Raw genomic sequence first — 18,341 nt, 5'->3', positions numbered from 1 at the left:
TAAGCTAACAATAATAGAATAGACTCATGTTTCGCCATCCAAATTCTATGTACATGTTGGAGATGATTTCGAGAGGATCAAAACATTTGAAAAGATAAGTCATGCTAACAAATGGACACCTGAGAGGAAGATTGAAATGCTACCTGCATATTTGAGAGGCCATGCAGCTGATTTTTATGATTTAGATCAGAAGGTCCAAGAGGATTTTGATAAGTTACTTGATCGCAAGAAGGAGAGATTAATGTTGTCAAAAAGAGCTTTTCATGGAGCATTTCTTGCAAGGTTTTGATCCTGAGTTACGACAATATGTTACGATGTCAGATCCTCAGAGTTTTGATCAGGCTCTTAGATTCGCAAATAGAGAAAAATGTAATGAGCAATTAATAACTAGTATTCAATCAGAACCTGTTAAATTTAACGTAGTAGCAAACGAAATGAAAGTTATATTGGACTCCTTTGAGAAGATGATAGGGAAGATGGATAGAATTGCAGGAAAGCTAGATGGTCTAAACCTCACATCAATGAAACGTGTGACAACTTCTTGCCATGTCCCTCTAAAGGCAGTTATGAGTCAAGAAATCGTCAGATTAGACGTTATATTTATAATAGAAATTTGTACAGACACATCAGAGTATGTCATTCGAATAGACATTATCAGTGCCCTGTGACGACGTGTGGTAAAGTCTTTGCAAGAAAATATGCTTAAAAGGTACTTGGACACAGATTTGAAGTTAATATTTTCTCATTTTTTCTGTATAATATCACGAATTATAATTTTTAATAGCATTTCACACAAAAAATTAATTAAAAATCTTATTTCATTTAAAATTTATTAAAACTTTAATTTTTTTGGCGGGTTTGATTGACACATCCTTGCACTTTCACAAATTTTAACTTTATTCTTAATCCTCAGGAAAAGTATTAAAAATATTAAAACTTTTATCAACAAAATAATTTTATTCAGAGTAGAAATGTTAGAAAGCAAAACACCTTCACAAGTATCGTCATTCCGAACTAAGAGATGCGTACAGAGTTTAACAAATCTAGCACACTCGTGTTATGTACACAGTTTTTGTAAACAGGGCTCGAGTTTTGTTATTGTTTATATTTAGAATTCACCGGGTGCGTTCAATCGTCACAGTCTGCTTACCACAACTTGCACGGACTGACAATATATTGTGTGTTTGTTTGCTTTCGAACGTGTCTACTCTGAAATTTCTGGATTATAGTATTAATATTTTTCATTTATACAAAACGAGATTGCCACTTTTCCTAAGGATTAAGAATAAAATTAAATTTGAGAGAGTTCAAGGATATGTCAATCAAACCCGCCGAAAAAAATTTGAAATTTCAATATCTTTTAAACGAAATAAGATTTTTAATTATTTTTTATGTGAAATGCTATTAAAATATATAAGTCGTAATATTATAGAGAAAATAATAACTTCAAATCTGTGTCCAAGTACCTTTAAATAACACAGTACATGATAAAGTACCAAAGTTATTATGAAGAGTCTTAGCCAGTGTTTATGACCATCACTAATGATATGTTCTCTGACATTTCGGATGAAGAAGAAGAGAACTTTGGAGAAATTTTCACTAAATATTATTCTCCTGTGAGCAATTTGTCATTACATCACTAGATGAAACGATGGAAACCCTTAACATTTCAAAAGAAGAACCCGTGGACTATGAAGGAAATACGAACTATGAAGAAGATGTTTCTGATCCTGAAAATCCTGAAAGTCCAGAAGACCTTGAGCAGGATGAAGAAGCAGAGGGGACCAATGACTACTTCACCCCCACAAAGAAAGTGGAATTAATGGGTATAAACTTAATGTTAAAACGATATCAACATACGTTTGCAGATGGAAATCAATCTATTGAGAGAGATACTGAAATTAAATGTAGTTACAGTGAATTCGAAGGATTAATGCCAGAAAAAATTGACTTTTTGAAAAATGCAACAAATATTATAAATGCAGTGCCAGAACATTTGAACAATTTGAGAAATTGTTTCGTGTCCGCTGAAATGTCGTAAATTCAATCGTACTTCGTGTTTATGTGCATTTGGACTATTTGTTATTTGGATTATTTGCTTTGGATTAATGTTTCTATGAACAATTTAAATTATAAGATATCATATAATTGACAGCTATAAATAACATGTTTACATAGAGTTAAATAACTTTTTAAAAATTGTATAACTGACGTTACACTGTGTTGATATACATGTAATTATGTCTAGTGGTTGATAAGTTGTGAAATGTTAGGGTTTGTTACTTAAGTATAAGGTGAAGAGATGCTCATAGGATGATTATGATTTTAAGGAGACTTTTGATTTTAAGATGTATAGAATAGTTGTTTTAGTAGATTAGGTTTTTTTGATAAATGTTTCCAAAATGTATTTATAGGACATTTGTAGCTTTAGTGTTAATGTTAGGTAAAATTATTTGTTAACTGAGGACAGTTACTTAAAGGAGGGGGATGAATGCAGGCTCAAAAGTGAAGAAGAGCTTTATGATTTGTATATAAGTGTGACTTATTTTAGAAGTAGGGAGTGCTTTACTAGAATTTAGACAGTACATACAGACATATGCTAGCACAAATGTATCATCTTTGGTTTGTATTGTGCCTCCTCAATTAATGTATATAATTATGTAGATAAATAAGTGCATTGTTTACAGACCTTTTATTTTGGGTTGAGAATTACAAAAGTTACAAGGATTCACAAAGCAAGGACATTTTAACCTCAATTTACTGTACATAATTCTAAATAATATATAATTACAAATTACTTACTACGAGATACACTCGTATCTCGTATAGATACACTGTATATGAAAAATTATTACATGTCATTTTTTAATTTTAAATTTAAAAAAAAAATATATATATATAGGTTGTCACAGTATGCAGTAGTAACTTGCAATTTTTAAAAGTTTTTTGTGTGCGTAAGCGATTTATATGAATAATTCATTTCAAAATAAGAAAATGTCTTTGTGCGTTCGAACCAGCCTTGTAAAGGATCCACTTTAATTTGATCTTGTTTTCATAAAAAGGCTTAATATTCATCATTGGATAATTAAGTATAAATTAAGGATATAAAGAAAGTATTGTAAAAACAAGACGCATATCAAAGAAAATATTGTAAAAAAAAAAAAAAAAAAAAAAAACGCTTATATAGCTCTATGTCTTGTAGATCTATGATGCATACATGTGTGTGTGTGTAATCCTTGTTACAAATTAGATGTTTCAGCGCATGCTCTCAAACCGATTGAAAATATTTGTTGTTATCTTGTGAGTGTGTGAGTTTGATCGCGGGTTTAGAAAAACATAGTCCACAGATGCTGCTGCGTTCATTCGTTTTAAAATTACAATGGCTTACGGGCCGGTCCCTGTTAATAAGAAGGTAAGTATTAGTTTAAAAAGTTTTACGCATGGTTTTTAATTCAAGTACTAGAACTTTATTTCGAGTAATAAAGTCAAGGTCTTTACAACACAATGTATGGAACGACGAAATTTTCAGAGGTATAAACATAAAATACAACCTTACTGATTTATTAAGCGGACATTCTCTCTTCTTTAAGTATACGAAATGAAAGGGGGGTGTACATTTTATATCATCGGTTGACTAAATCTCTGACAAACTTGAACTTCAGGCATTTAATAGGCATTCTGTAGCTTACCATGCATGGCAATTTAAAATTGGGATTTGGGCACCGTGAGTCGAAAAAGCGTACTTTTCACTGAAATTTTCAAGATGAAGTGGTACATGTACCTTTGTGTGCAAGTGTATTTACATGCACTATTCCGATCCCAAAACATGGACTGTTGCACAAAACCGAAGGTACTCACCCCCCCCCCCCTCCCCTTGGTACTACGTCAGACTCTGTAAATAAAAGCCAAAAAAAAAAAAAAAACAAAACAAACGAATTTAGCGTGATAGCTTGCGAGGCAAATTTGGACAAAAAGATATGCATTGTACCAATAAAGGAATAAAAAAAATTTTTAGCATTAAAATTAAAGTTATCTCTCTTGTCAGAGTGTCGATGAACCTTAATTCTTTATCCAGTCCAGTATTTTATATTGCGTATAATAAACTTTAAGGCGGCTTTGTCCAATCCTGATGCAGAATTTTAAACAAAAGCGTCTTGATACACTGTACATTTCTTAATACAAGAGAGTACTCAGTCGGTCTGATAACACTACCAATAAATAAATCACTCCGCCCTGTTGATAGGTTTCTGTAATGTGCGTGGGTGGAGGTTTGGCAACAGATTTTCCCTGGTGTGATCTCAGGATAGATAAGATTCAGAATCAGACGAAGAAAACAGGGGAAATTTTGAGGAAAAAAAATCAGGAATCATCTTGCAGGATTTAGACTTGAAACATATCGTTCGAAAGCTGCATGCAGGAAAAGAAATATGAAGCATCACATACATGAACATGTTTAATCTCAGACATTTGATCATTAATCTCAAACCTGCCCTGAAAATTAACAAGCATACACATCAACCTTTGGTGTTCTTGAGACCTTTATTCTATAGAGACTAACCGGGATGAAACACTAACATGGGGGAATTGAAGTACTTGAACGTTTGTCGATTATTCTTACTTCAATAGTGAATGTATTGTTTTAGTGGTTTCAACCTGTTATGGCACACTTTTAACCACTATTGAAACAATATTTTCAATAGTGAACGTTATTTCGATAGTGGCTGCAACACAGCTCTGTAATCATGTAGTTGGTATCAGAACGTCTTACCGAGTTCGTTTAGATCAGTTGTGCACATCAGCTTGGTGTACTTAAATCTACCGTCAGAGTAATTTCGTTTTATTTGTGGTTTTTGAATAACCTGTTTATTGCGAATATCATTAAGATCTCGCTATTAAGTTTTTGGAGCATTTGGTATATTCTGGCACACAATATCTGTTTCAAAAAAAACTTATAACGTTTAGGGCAATTTAAAAAAAGTCTTCCATATATAAATACTTTAAATTGCATATAGCACATTTTCACATTAAGCTCATACAGTTATGTTCCATTATGAATCAAAAATATATTTTATGATAAGTGATTTTAAAGACACTTTTAAATTCAGTGTCCGTTTATCTTTACATTTAGGTTGAGTTCCGAATCCCATTGATCCCGAAACATCAACGCTGTCTGAAATGTGGGGATAACTGTCCCGGCCTAGAGCTACATTACTGGAGGTACTTTTACATACTAGTAAATCAGATATACTTTTAATCATAAACATGTAATAGTCTTATTTCAAACAGTTAAACAAAAAAATCATAGTAAGGTTTCCCTAGGAGTATATTTTGTTGTCTGCAATGTAATTTAACAAGTTTGAAATTAAGTGTTTGCTGTAAATATCAAAGACATTTTTTTTTCAATGTATAAAACAAGTATGTTTGCCCAATTTGATTTATTACGAACTATTCAATATCTACATTTATGCCAGGCAGAACTATTATAGTTTACAAGTTATTGTGATATTGCCATATATTTAGACACCGTTTTTATGTTTCACAAAATTTAATGTACTTTTGTATTTCATGAATTAATGTAAAATAATATTTTATTTAGAAAAATCTGCAAGAATTGCCGGTGTTCCAGAGAGGACCATGATCTCCATGGAAACGAGAGTGATGATGGTCAGCCAATAGGATTGTTTCTGGATAGTATACCACGCCCTACTGGTAGCAGCAGCCAATCAACGAGTAGACCCCGCACATCTGACCTTCCGGTCCTCACGTCTCCAGGATCCACGAACGGTCGATTTACGGAGAATTCTGGGACAGCTTATGTAGACGATCCTAAGACACTAACTGACATATATGGATTTGAGACAGATGTTGTGTTATCTAGAGTTATCTCGGAAAATATAGTAAGCATTTCCTTTACGCCAAGGAACTTAAAATGGCTATGTACATTGTAATTTTGTATTCTGCAGTTTAGAGAATGGAAAGGAAGGCACTTTCTCCTCTCGAAATCTCTAGACAATAGCAGTTGACAAAATACAGTTGCCTTAATTTCATCAGAAGTGTTTATTACCCCTGAGAAACTAGTCTTCTTCGCTATCCAGTGGTTTCTTTAAGTCTTAAATTAAGAAAACTAATAATCTATTATATCTGTATTTATTTAAAAAAAAATATTTCAACAGAGATCCCAGAAGTACATATCAATGATGCCCCCAGACAAACAGTTTTTCGCTGCCCAGCTGAGGAGGAAACAGCTCCAAAAACAACTCCCCCTACATGACCTTCACCCTAAATTCTGCAGCAGCCTGACGGAAAACGAACTCTTCAAATTCCAGAAATTCTGTAACAAGCGAAAGCTTAAAGCGGCGGGAGTGGGGCGGATCATGGAAGTTAAAGAGGCGACTAACTTTGTAGGTGATTATTAAACATGTTAAAAAGCAAATAAAAGGTTTGCTCAAATATTGAAAGTTTTATGATCAAACGATCGTGTTTTATTTGCGACAATTTCGTGCGATTTTTTTTTTCAAGAAATGAATTTTAAAATAATAGTAACAAAACAAAATCAACAATATAATGATGAAAAATATGAAGTATGAAAGTTATATGCAGCAATTCTTTTTTCTAACCAAAACACTCGTGAAACCAAAACATGCCTAGCTTGTTTACGAGGTAGATTCACCTCTACTTTAAGTCAAACACAGCGTGTGTTTAATCACTCATAAAACAGACGGCAAATTATCTGATTTAAACATGTGTCTAAAACATCAGGAACTCGGATGCATTACAATGTTTTCTCAGTCGAACCAATAACATGGGAAATGTCTCAGAGATAATGAGGTAATTAAGGGGCTTTTTTTTCAGAATATTCTACAGACTATAAATACTGTAAATGTCTGTTCAAGAAAAGCTTATTCCATAGAATCTGTGTCCCCTGCTTAAGAAAAGGAATGAAGAGTATCAAGAGGGGTCAGATGGGCGGGGGTGGGGTGGGGGGGGGGGGAGGGTTGGACACTCTAAGACGGGTGGGTGGGACCATAAGGAGAAATGGTAGAAATTTCCATTGCAGAAGCCCGAAAGCTTCCGAGATTTGCTCAGATAATAAGTTTTACTTCAAGAAAGAATGTACAAATTTACGATTGTTGTTTAAAGTCTACTTGTAGACTATAATTTAAATGCTATTTAAAAGAAATCTTACGAAATCTTCTTTCTAATTCAGTAAAACATCATAATGATTGCAAATTTAGGCTTTCAACGAACTTACATGTTATTTAATTGATTAATTACTTTTTTGTAACAAAATTTGCATGTAAGCTCTTACATCCTTTGTTATATACCTGTGACTATTTTACTTCATTTTTTGTAGAGGTGTCATCGCTGCATTAAAGACATTATTAGCGGTGGATTTTGTGTTTCTACTGATCATTTTGGTTCTGCCACAGCGTGGCATCCAGGCTGTTTTACATGCGCGACCTGTAACGAACTTCTGGTAGACATGGTATACTTCACAAGAAACGAGGAAATATACTGCGAACGACATTATGCTGATACGATATACCCGCGGTGCGCTGCATGCGACGAGGTATGTAATCTCATTTCCATGTTTATAATATAATGGTGAATGATAACTTCCTTGGCGAGGGTTTTAGTTTTTTTAATGCAAATTTAACTCCAAGGTCAAGGCCGAAAGGTCTAATTTGTTTGTATCCAAAGAAAGGTCTTGTCAAAAGGAATACTAGCTCGTACATGTAGTATACCTGTGAAAAATGAAAGACCTAGTACTAACTCTTTCAAAGTTATAGCCGAGTGTTTAGTAAAATGGATCAAACTTTACAGTCAAGATCAAAATATACCTCATTGGTCTTGTCACAATGAATACACATGCGAAGTTTGAAATTTAAGCACTAGTACATGTACTAACTGTTCAAAAGTTATGGTCAATGTTTAGTTTTTTTTAAATAGGATCAAACTCTAAGGTCAAGGTGAAAATGTCAAAAATATTTTTACCCATTAAAAGCTGTTGTCACAATGAATACACTTGTAAAGTATGAAAGCCCTATCTTTTTTGAGAAATGGGTCAAACTCCAAGGTCAAGAGGTCAAGTATGTGTATAAATTAGTATGTGTTTTAGTAACCTAAAAATACACTGTATTTTTCGTTTTGTACATGCATGTAACATGTTTGTATGCCAATATGTTTGGTAAATCAAGAAATAAATCGAAAAAAGAAATATAATTAAGATTGGATACCCAGTACCTGATTTCTCGAAATTTTTGATTTTAGTTGTTTTTAATGATAATTTTTAATTATTATTTTATATCACAGATCATTCTCGCACGTGAATACACACAGGCTGAGAAACAAACATGGCACGTTGAACATTTCTGCTGTTGGAACTGTGATGCGCCCCTAGCGGGGCAAAGATATATTGCCAAGGACGGCAATCCTTTCTGCATGATATGTTTCGATACATTGTATAGCAAGGTACGAAAAAATATTTTAAATTACTTGCATGACTGAAAATGCATTTTAATCCTTTCCAAAAAATTGCAAGTAACGTTTAGCGATACATTACAATTAAAATTGAACATCCGAGTTCAAGAAACTTAATTTTCTTGTAGATAAATAAAGATAAATTAAAAATGATAAATTTATTGATTTCAGTAACATTCAATCATTTTAAAGGTTAAGACCCTTCCCCACCCACCCAATGATCTTATAGCTTCTGGAATAGAGTTGTCTCTCTTTGTCTGTTCAAGTCTGACGTGTTCTTTGCAAAAAAATTCGCAATTTTTCAATTTTATTTGTATATGATGATTGGCATGTACAAAAAACTTAAATTGAAAAATTACGACTTCATACTAATTTTTAAAATCAATCAAAAACAAAGATAAAAAAGCGTGTTCCAGTAAATGTTCAACCAAGTCTTTTTTTAACTCATCCTTGAGATATGTTATCAGTAGTGAAGGAGAAATTTCAAGAGTGCAACAATATATTCAAGAAGTGGTATAATTCAGATATGGATACTCCAAAATTCCAAGGAACTTTTGGAAATTTAAAATTACAAGATTTCACAAAAATCAACTGCATAAAAACTTACAACTTTTCAACTTTATACACAACCATTCACCACGATAAATCAAAGTCCAGGCTTTTTTATATCATCGACAGCTGCTTTTTCAATAAAAATGGAACTCTTAAATTTACTTACCTGTCAATAGTCTTTAACGAAATTATTTTGTTCAAAAACATTTGATTGTACACACAAGTACTCTGAAGATGCTTGAGTTTCTGATTGAGAAAATATATGTCCAATCTCAATCTATTGGAATTCCCATGGGTACTAATGGCGCTCCGTTATTAGCAGACGTATTTTTGTATTCATATAAGGAAAAAAAATTATGAAAAGAAGAAAACACTTGCTATTGCCTTCAATTCGAAATTTACATGTAGATATATCGAAAACGTATTGTCAATTAACAATTCCTACGTTGACACGATATATCCTGGAGAGCGTGAGATAAAAGATTCTACTTACAGATTCTGTTTCAAATTTGGATATTTTACTTGAAAAAAGATGTTAATGGTAAACTTACAACCAAGCTCTATGATAAACGTGATGACTCTAACTTTTCTATCGTCATTTTCCCTTATGCAGTAATATACCTTCATCACCTGCATACATGTACGGAGTTGATTCGATACGCAAGAGTCTCCTCTACGTATGAACAATTTCTAAAATGAGGTAAATTATTGACAAACAAGTTGATGAAACAAGAAAATAGGCACTCTTGATTAAAGTCATCATTTCGTAAGTTCTGTTGTCGATACAATGACCTGGTCAGCAAATGAAATTTATTATTGAGTCAAATGCTGACAGACTTTTTTCATATTTATTGTTTGTCAATTATTTAAACACTAAATTGACGATGTATTTTTCAGTTATTTCTCGGTCATGACAAGGAGCCGACGGCGGGTGTGATCGGTCGCCAGGGGTTGCTTAATCCTCCATGGCACCTGATCCCACCTCCGATTTTTTGGAGGTCCGTGTTTGCTCTGCGCCTGTTTTGTATTGTTTGATGGACTTTTGATCTTGAATATATGTACCGTTCGTTATCTCGATATGTTCCAATGTAGAAAACACTTGTTTAACTTTCCGTATGTATTTACTCGAGATCACTTTGTTTTCAAAGATCCACCCTAAAACTTTGATGCGAAGAAAATTTAGCACATTTTATTTAACTGGAATATTCGAATGACATGTAGGAAATATTTCGAGATGAGGGAGGACAGGGCACAGCAAAATGCCATTTTTCCAATTAAACGTGACCGTTGTGGCAAAACGTTTTTATACCCCACGCAACTAGTTGCGTAAAGTATAATAATGTTTTTGACCCGTCCGTCAGAGTGTCAGTCAGTCAGTCAGTCCTTTTTTTTTGGTCAGCGCAACTCCTCATAAACCGCTGCACAGAATTTCGTCAAACTTTGCAGGTATTTAGGACACAATGTGTAGATGTGCATATTACCAGGAAATTCCAATTCCGTTATTTTTTCCGAGAATTTCCGCACTTTTTAACCTAGGCATTTGGCCATACCTTGAATCTGGAGATGAACATTTTGTCAGCACAACTCCTCATAAACCGCTGCACAGAATCTCGTCAGACTTTGCAGATATTTAGGACACAATGTGTAGATGTGCATATTACCAGGAAATTCCGATTCCTTTATTTTTTTCCGGGAATTTCCACACTTTTTAACTTAGATTTGTGGCCATACCTTAATTATAGAGATGTATATATATTTTGTCAGCGCAACTCCTCATAAACCACTGCACAGATTTTCATCAAACTTTGCAGATATTTAGGACACAGTGTGTAGATGTACATAGTACCAGGAAATTCTGATTTCTTTATTTTTCTGGGAATTTTACACTTTTCAAATTAGATTTTTGGCTATACCTTGAACATACAGATGAATATTTTGTCAGCGCGACCGCTCATAAACAGCAGCACAGAATTTCGTCAGACTTTGCAGATATTTAGGACACAATGTAAAGATGTGCATTTTACCAGGAAATTCCGATTCCTTTATCTTTCTGGGAATTTCGACACTTTACAACTTAGATTTTTGGTGATATCTTGAATATAGTGGTGAACAGTTTGTCAGCGCAACTCCTCATAAACCACAAAGAAGAATTTCAGCAACTTTGCAGATATTTAGGACACAATTTGTACATGTGCATATTACTGGGAAATTCTGATTGTTTCATTTTATCCGCGATTTTCAGCACTTTGAGTTTTGGGGGAGCGTGAGGTATGTGAGCTTGCTAACTTTTTCTTTCATTTTAATACATTTTAATTGTTTTATCTTTCAGACATGTAAAACCTGTCGGAGAACTATAACGGCAGATTCTCCCGGACTTTCTCACGGGGAATACCACTGGCATGCCTGTCCACATTGTTTTAGTTGTCATGGATGTGGGCGTAACCTAATTAACCAACAGTTCCTCCTTAAAGATGGACAACTCTTTTGTTCTGTGGACTGTAAACAGCTAACAATGACAATTGATTGGTCTCAAAATGGAATTCAAAATTTGCATATTCATTGACATAAACTTTACATGAGTAACATGACAATAGAAAAATTATTATTATTTTTTTGTTTGTTTTCAGAAGAAAAATAAAACTTCATTCAAATATTTCCGATAGATAAAAAAGTTACATAATAATTTGCGATGTATCTTGCGTAATTTAAAAAAAAGAACAATAATAAAAAATGTCACATGTTAATGATTTCAGCTGTTTCAATATCCCATGTACATGTAATTATCAGAAAAAGAATAAGGTAATTTTTTTTCTTTATCTAAAGAACATTATTTAGAGAGTTTTTTTTTTGTATTCTATGTAAAAATCTCAAAAGCATAGACAATTATTTGTAGGACTGAGAGAAACTTTCTTTAAGGTTAAGAAAGAAAACCTTATTCTGGCGTCCTTCTTGAGTCGCCAAAATGTTATTTTTTGGACACTCTATCAAAAATTTACGATTTCATAGAAATTTGAGAGTGAAGTAAAAATTGCAGATTTCAAGGAACAAATGCGTCATCCAACTTCATTGAATTAAATTGCTTATCATTGGATGATCTCGTGAGAAATATTTTTAGGGAATGTTTTAACAGATCACAGAGATGTAAATTGTATCTAGGGTATTTGTTTTGAAAAGCTGAAGATACCTAGTGAAAGGAGAGAAGTAAATGTCGACTTTTTTTCCCGAAACTCTAAAGTTACTTATCAATTACAGAAAAGTGCCGTTATTGAAAATAAAGAAAATGTGATGATTTATCCAAGTTAGTATATTTCCATATTTATACATCAATAAACAATAATTTGCTTTGAAATTAGCTGTTCATGACATTAAAATTTCAACAATAAACGTCTATACTTAGTTTTATGGAATCCCATCAAGATACGTGAAACGAGGCACTTGAACAGCGAGCTGAGATTAGGAAACAATGATGTCGTTCGTAATGAATCTTAAATTTACAGCTTAGTGTGATCATAAAATTTCTTTTTTATTTAAAATAATTAGTTAGGAAATGAAAATATGTATCAAGCTTACATTTTTAGCAATTTATAATTTTATTGCCTTATGTTCCTTATAAATTTTGTAAAATCTGACAACACGGTAATAATTTATCGCATCAGTCAAGAACTTCATACCCTACATGTGGGATACAGTTTAACCCACTCTGTATAATAATACCTTTTAAAAAAATGTTTAATAAAAATGTTTGAATTCATTATAATTGTTCCTCATATGGTTTTTTTTAATGACAATAGTCTATAAACACTTCATGACTCTTTGTTAGATGAACATTTATTTAGCTTTTAGGTGCTCCAACAGAAATGCATTGAATTTTGACAAAACCAGTAAAATACTTGGAAACGGAAATCTTTATCTGATTGAAAAACCCTAAAAATTGATTCTTTAAAAAATTGAAATTGCATAACGAATAATTTGTAAAGTGTGTTTTATTGGCCGTTTTCTGTATAATAATTTACATGATTTATACACAAAAATTAAAAAAGAAGTATAACCAATGACTTCATGGAACATACACCAGAAATTCGTCAAAATATAAATGGTTTATTGCTTTTATCCATACCTTTCGAATGCCAAAAAAGTAGGAGATGATAGTCAGAAAATGCCTTTATTATGAAGAGGAATCAGTCTGACTAAAGCCAGCCCCTACTATATCACTTCGTTAGTAACGAAGTGATATAGTAGGGGCTGGCTTTAGTCAGACTGAAGAGGAGTTACATTTTATTTAAGATAATTTCTATCTCAAGCTTAAGAGAGAGACACACACACACACACACAGAGAGAGAGAGAGAGAGAGTATCATCTTTGATATTGATCATTTAAATTGTTCACTGCGTAAATCAAAAACAAGAACATCCAATAAAGGTACTAATACACAAACTAAGCTTTCAGGATGAAAAGTGTTTTTATATTGGGAATTTCTACATATATGAGTGGTTTATTTTGTGTCACTGGAACACAGACTCTCAATTGTAAGTAAAATGTTAAACGTGTCCTCGTCTTATTTAAAAGCAACTTATAGATACATGACTACATGTATGCCGTTGGTTACAGGATGCTATATTTTGTGTATTATGTGTTTTTCTAGGTGTGCCTGAATACCCTCATCAAAATAAAAATAAAAATTCGCCGAAATTAGCACGTTTTAAAATTGTCATATTCACTGTATATAAAAAGAGTATATACAGTAAATATGACATTTTTTAAAAGCGCCTATGGCACAGATATGTGATGATATTTCATTGCTCTATAGATATCAAGCGAATACCTTTGTAAACAAACGTCAAAATTTGACAATCAAATAAGGCCAATGAAAAAAAAAAAGATGCTTCGGCAAAATGCATGTTAACTTAAGATATGTACATGTATCTTAAGGACAGATGATACAAACAATTTAGAAAAGTGGATAATTCTTTGAATTTTTTCTCCTAAGACTTGGAAAATGAAATAGACTAGTCTTGTAAAATATTAGTTAATACTTCCTTAAAATTGAAATTATGGACGAATCACAATCAGTAAAGGTTTACAGATGGAAATGGAAACAAATTTAAGAACATGTCAGCTTGGTGCTAAAAGTGTTATATAAACTTATATAAAAATATGTAAAGCCAGGTGAATTTATAAGGAAAAACAAAATGATAAAAAATCACATATATTAGGCTGATTTATACCATTTTTCTTTTCCAAATGAAATTCATCCGGCTTTGGAATATTTATCTAAAGTTTATATTACAATTGTATTGAAACATTAACTAATATTTTACAAGTCTATTTTATTTTCCAAATCTAAGGAGAAAAAACTCAAGATATTTTCCACTTTTCTAGGCCTGTGAGATGATAATACCAAGTATCTCTCCTTCAAAGAGACCGTTCACGGTAGCTCAGTCGGTAGAGCGCTCGCCCCGTGATCGGGAGGTCGTGAGTTCGTATCTGACCCAGTCGATAAAATGGGTAGCATCTGTTCTTTCGCCATGCGCTCGGCATTTTGAAGTGAAAGTTGCGGGTCCTTCGGATGAGACCTTAAAAACCGAGGCCCCGTGTAAGCGACAGGCGCTTGCACGATAAAGATCCCTCACTGCTCAATGGCCCTGAGTGCCGAGAAAAGGTCAAAATTTGAAGCCCTTCACCGGCATACGCCGACGTCTCCATATGAGTGAAAAATTCTCGAGAGGGACGTTAAACAATATACAATCAATCAATCTCCTTCAAAGAACAAAAATATTGTTTGACTGCATCATCTGTCCTAAATATGTTTAATTAATACAAATCACTTTTAACTATATATTTAATAATCAGTATTTTAGACACAGACGTGATTTGTTATTTTATGTTTTACTGATGAATTTTTTCTGGTTATTTTTGGTTTCATTTATTTCCTATTTTTTGGTTTTAATTTTCATTTTCCCTTAGATTCCTTTGAAGAATACAAATGTAAAGGCGACATACGGATTGATGAGCATACAGAGTTCTTTATATCGTATAACGGAGGCGTTATAGATTCTTTATGTTACTTCATGAATTTTCTGGGACGAGATTCGAAAAATCTCAAAGCTTACCAGATTTGTATGGAGACCATCAGGTATCATGACCCTGACTGCGCCATTCTAGTAGGATTGACTAGTTCCTCAAAGTTTGCTAGGGTAATACCTTATTGATATATTTTGGTAATCATTTCTATTGCATGTTCATATAAATTAATCTGAAATTCTGTAAACATGGAAATTTTCACTCCTGTTTTATTTCGCCCCCTTCATCCTAGCCTTATTTGGGCAAACTTAAAACGGGACGAATTCAAAGCGTACGGTATAATTACAAAAATATGAATGGGCAAATTTAAAACAGAGCAAACTTGTCTGCAAGTGTGAAAGGGCGAAAATGAAATAGGGCGAAAATAAATCTGTATAAAATATTCATTTGTAATCATTAATAATTTTAGAAAACAAACCCCTAATACATAGAAGAGATAAATAAATAGTAATTCTATATTAAGCTCACCTGAGCCGAAACTTAATGAGCTTTTCTGATTAAACTTAAGGATGAATTGTTTGTCTGTCGTTTATAAACGTTTCAATTTCGAAATCGAAGAACTAAATGACTCTTATTCTCATTAACTACTAAACGAAATAATTGGGTGATTACGGTTTTAAATAGAAATATAAAGAAAAAAATCGTTAAAGAAACTTCTTTGAAAGAAGAGCAAACTAGAACCCATCATTCTGATATTTACGGGGAAGCATATTATTCAACACCAATCTAATTAAAATTAGATCCTTGACTATCCTGTATTTTGTTAAATAAAGGAGCGCAGAGGATCTAATTTTAATAAGATTGATCCAACACATGAAGCAAATTCAAGTTTGATGAAACTCTGATCCAGATTTTCTCACACAATACGATTAAAAATTTACGCAGGAATTTCTCGAGGAATTTTCTCAGGCGCAACATTGACATGGGTATTTATATTTACATCGGATCCTTATATGGAACCATCACTAGGTTACGCAGTATATGAATTCAATTTTTTCATTGATGTAAATGTAGGTTTTGAGTGACCAAAAATTGATATCAAAATTTTATACGATGAAGATATAGAGAAAAAGTATTTTTATAGATATTGGTAGTGCCATAGCAACTTAGATTAGTGATTTTTAATTTTTTTTCAAATGTTTTATTCTCAGAAGGTTAAAAAAAAGACGGAAAATCATTCTTGTTTGTGGAGTTCAACCCATTTATAAAATAATTACAGGATTTCAATTGTACGCACAACCCACCCACACCTATCTGTTACGACAACTCTTTGAAAATCCACATCGAACCTATATCGGTGGAAAAGTCTTCAAGGAATTCGTCTTTTCTTTTCAAGGTTATGGCACATTTGACTGCAGATAGTGAGTACAGATGAAAGAATTCTATACTTTTTAAATCCATACTTTGATTTTTGTGAAGAAATATATTTTATTTTATTTCTCAGAAGTACACAAACAACGAAATCACAGGATACATATTCCATGAGACAAATAAATGAATAATCGCTTCAATTCAAGTCAAAGCAATGAAGTCAAAGTTAAATTCTAAGCATTTTATGAGAATCGAAGATAAATAAGAATAAGTGCTACATTATAAAGTCTGATAAAGCTGAGAGATATTATTTATAGAAAAAAGGGTTGTTTAGTTTACCGTCTTATGAACAATGGATTTTGTTTAGAAATCTTTTAAAAGCGATATAAATCACACAAAATAAAACAATAAAATATCTATTATATTATAAACCTCTGACTAATATTTTCCGAATGTAAGTTGGCAAATACCTATTAAGGCATGTGTATATTTTCTCTCATTTGATATAGTTCTATCGTTAACGCTACCAGCGAGAGACCGCATTATGTGATATTTTTTTTCTAGTAATTAACAGATTTAATTTTTTTTATGAGCATACAGCTTATTCATTAGTCATGCATTCGTAAACAACTGAAAATTCTAAATTAGTAAAGTAAATATTCACAGCTTCAACCTAGTAGCTGACCACAGAGAGCTAAAAGTATTATATGAATAATACATTTGCCATGTTCTACGTTTATATTGCATTTTAGAAATTTTCAATTGTTTTACATGTATGAGTACACACCTTATTTATTAGTCTTAAAATCGTAAACAATTGTAAATTCTAGGTAAATGAAAGACAATATTTACATATTTTATACTAGTAAGTAATAAATTTATCATACTCTACATTTATATATACTACTAAGTAATACACATTTCATTCTCTGCATTTATATTGAATTTTAGAAATGGAATTAATCTGGACAATTTTAGCAGCAAGTGGGTCAGGTTTGGTGCTTATAATAATACTTATTGTAAGTGTTAGACAGATAAAAAGCAGATATCAAAATACCAAGAAGAAAGAAGCATACGAAACAGGTAGTTTACGTTTTTATGGAAACTGAATTTCAAAAATATTAATGTCATTTTTATTGGTAACAAAATTGCACGCATAAGTTTAGTTTAATATAGAGTGAAGAAAAAAAAAATTTAATAAATATACCAAGCATTTCACAATTTTAAGTGTTTATATTTACTACAGAAAAGATTGCAAGTTATAAAAAAAACTGTTTGAGATTTTTATTATCAATAAATGCTATAAAAAAGAAAAAACATATTTTCATAATAAATTAAATACAATAATTTCAGAGTGTGAAATCTACGAAAACTCGAATTTTGGCCATGAGTGACTTTAAGAAGCATTATTCTTAGAAAACCAAAGGCGAACATTGTATACTCCAACTCAAGGAATGTGCATATGTTGTTAATATATTTTAGTTAGTACTTTTTTTTAAGTAACAGAGTGAAAGGTAATAGTAACTTGAATGCATGAGTAGCTAATTAAAACATCTTTCAGTGCTTATTATAGCACTTATGTTTTTGAATTTTTATATGTTTTTTTATAAACCTAATACGTTTTTGTTAGGAGAAAACTCATTATTTTGGATTTCCCTTTCTTCATTGTAAATTTTTCGTTTACTGAATTTTTTTTTTTGAGAAAGATATTTTCTTGAGAGAGAGAGAGAGAGAGAGAGAGAGAGAGAGAGAGAGAGAGAGAGAGAGAGAGATTTATTTTATGAAATGATGGATATGGAGATAACGAACAGTTTTCAATATCAAAGTCCATAAAACAATACAAAATAGGAGCAGAGCAAACATGGACATCCAAAACATCAGAGATGGGATCAGGTGCCATGGAGGAGAGAGCATCC

At 32.3% G+C, this 18,341-nt stretch overlaps 1 protein-coding gene and 1 long non-coding RNA gene across 2 annotated transcripts; both read left to right on the top strand.

Annotated features, from left to right (window-relative positions):
• Nucleotides 1-3,349: 3,349 nt before the first annotated feature.
• On the top strand, nucleotides 3,350-11,696 carry LOC134267499 (testin-like). Its single transcript, XM_062749698.1, has 7 exons — nucleotides 3,350-3,412; nucleotides 5,129-5,217; nucleotides 5,597-5,897; nucleotides 6,174-6,401; nucleotides 7,355-7,570; nucleotides 8,314-8,472; nucleotides 11,363-11,696. The coding sequence occupies exons 1-7, from the start codon at nucleotides 3,380-3,382 to the stop codon at nucleotides 11,594-11,596; spliced, it is 1,260 nt and encodes a 419-aa protein (XP_062605682.1). The 5' UTR covers nucleotides 3,350-3,379; the 3' UTR covers nucleotides 11,597-11,696.
• A 3,285-nt stretch (nucleotides 11,697-14,981) lies between these two features.
• On the top strand, nucleotides 14,982-17,487 carry LOC134267498 (uncharacterized). The gene is made up of 3 exons (XR_009992169.1): nucleotides 14,982-15,227; nucleotides 16,334-16,475; nucleotides 17,377-17,487. It is a non-coding gene; the product is annotated as an uncharacterized LOC134267498 (long non-coding RNA).
• Nucleotides 17,488-18,341: the final 854 nt, after the last annotated feature.

The sequence above is a fragment of the Saccostrea cucullata genome, unplaced genomic scaffold (assembly GCF_032062105.1).
Source record: "Saccostrea cucullata isolate Sc308-1 unplaced genomic scaffold, CSIRO_AGI_Scuc_v1 ctg1643, whole genome shotgun sequence".
NCBI lineage: Eukaryota > Metazoa > Mollusca > Bivalvia > Ostreida > Ostreidae > Saccostrea > Saccostrea cuccullata.
This window is presented reverse-complemented; position numbering and strand designations above follow the sequence as displayed.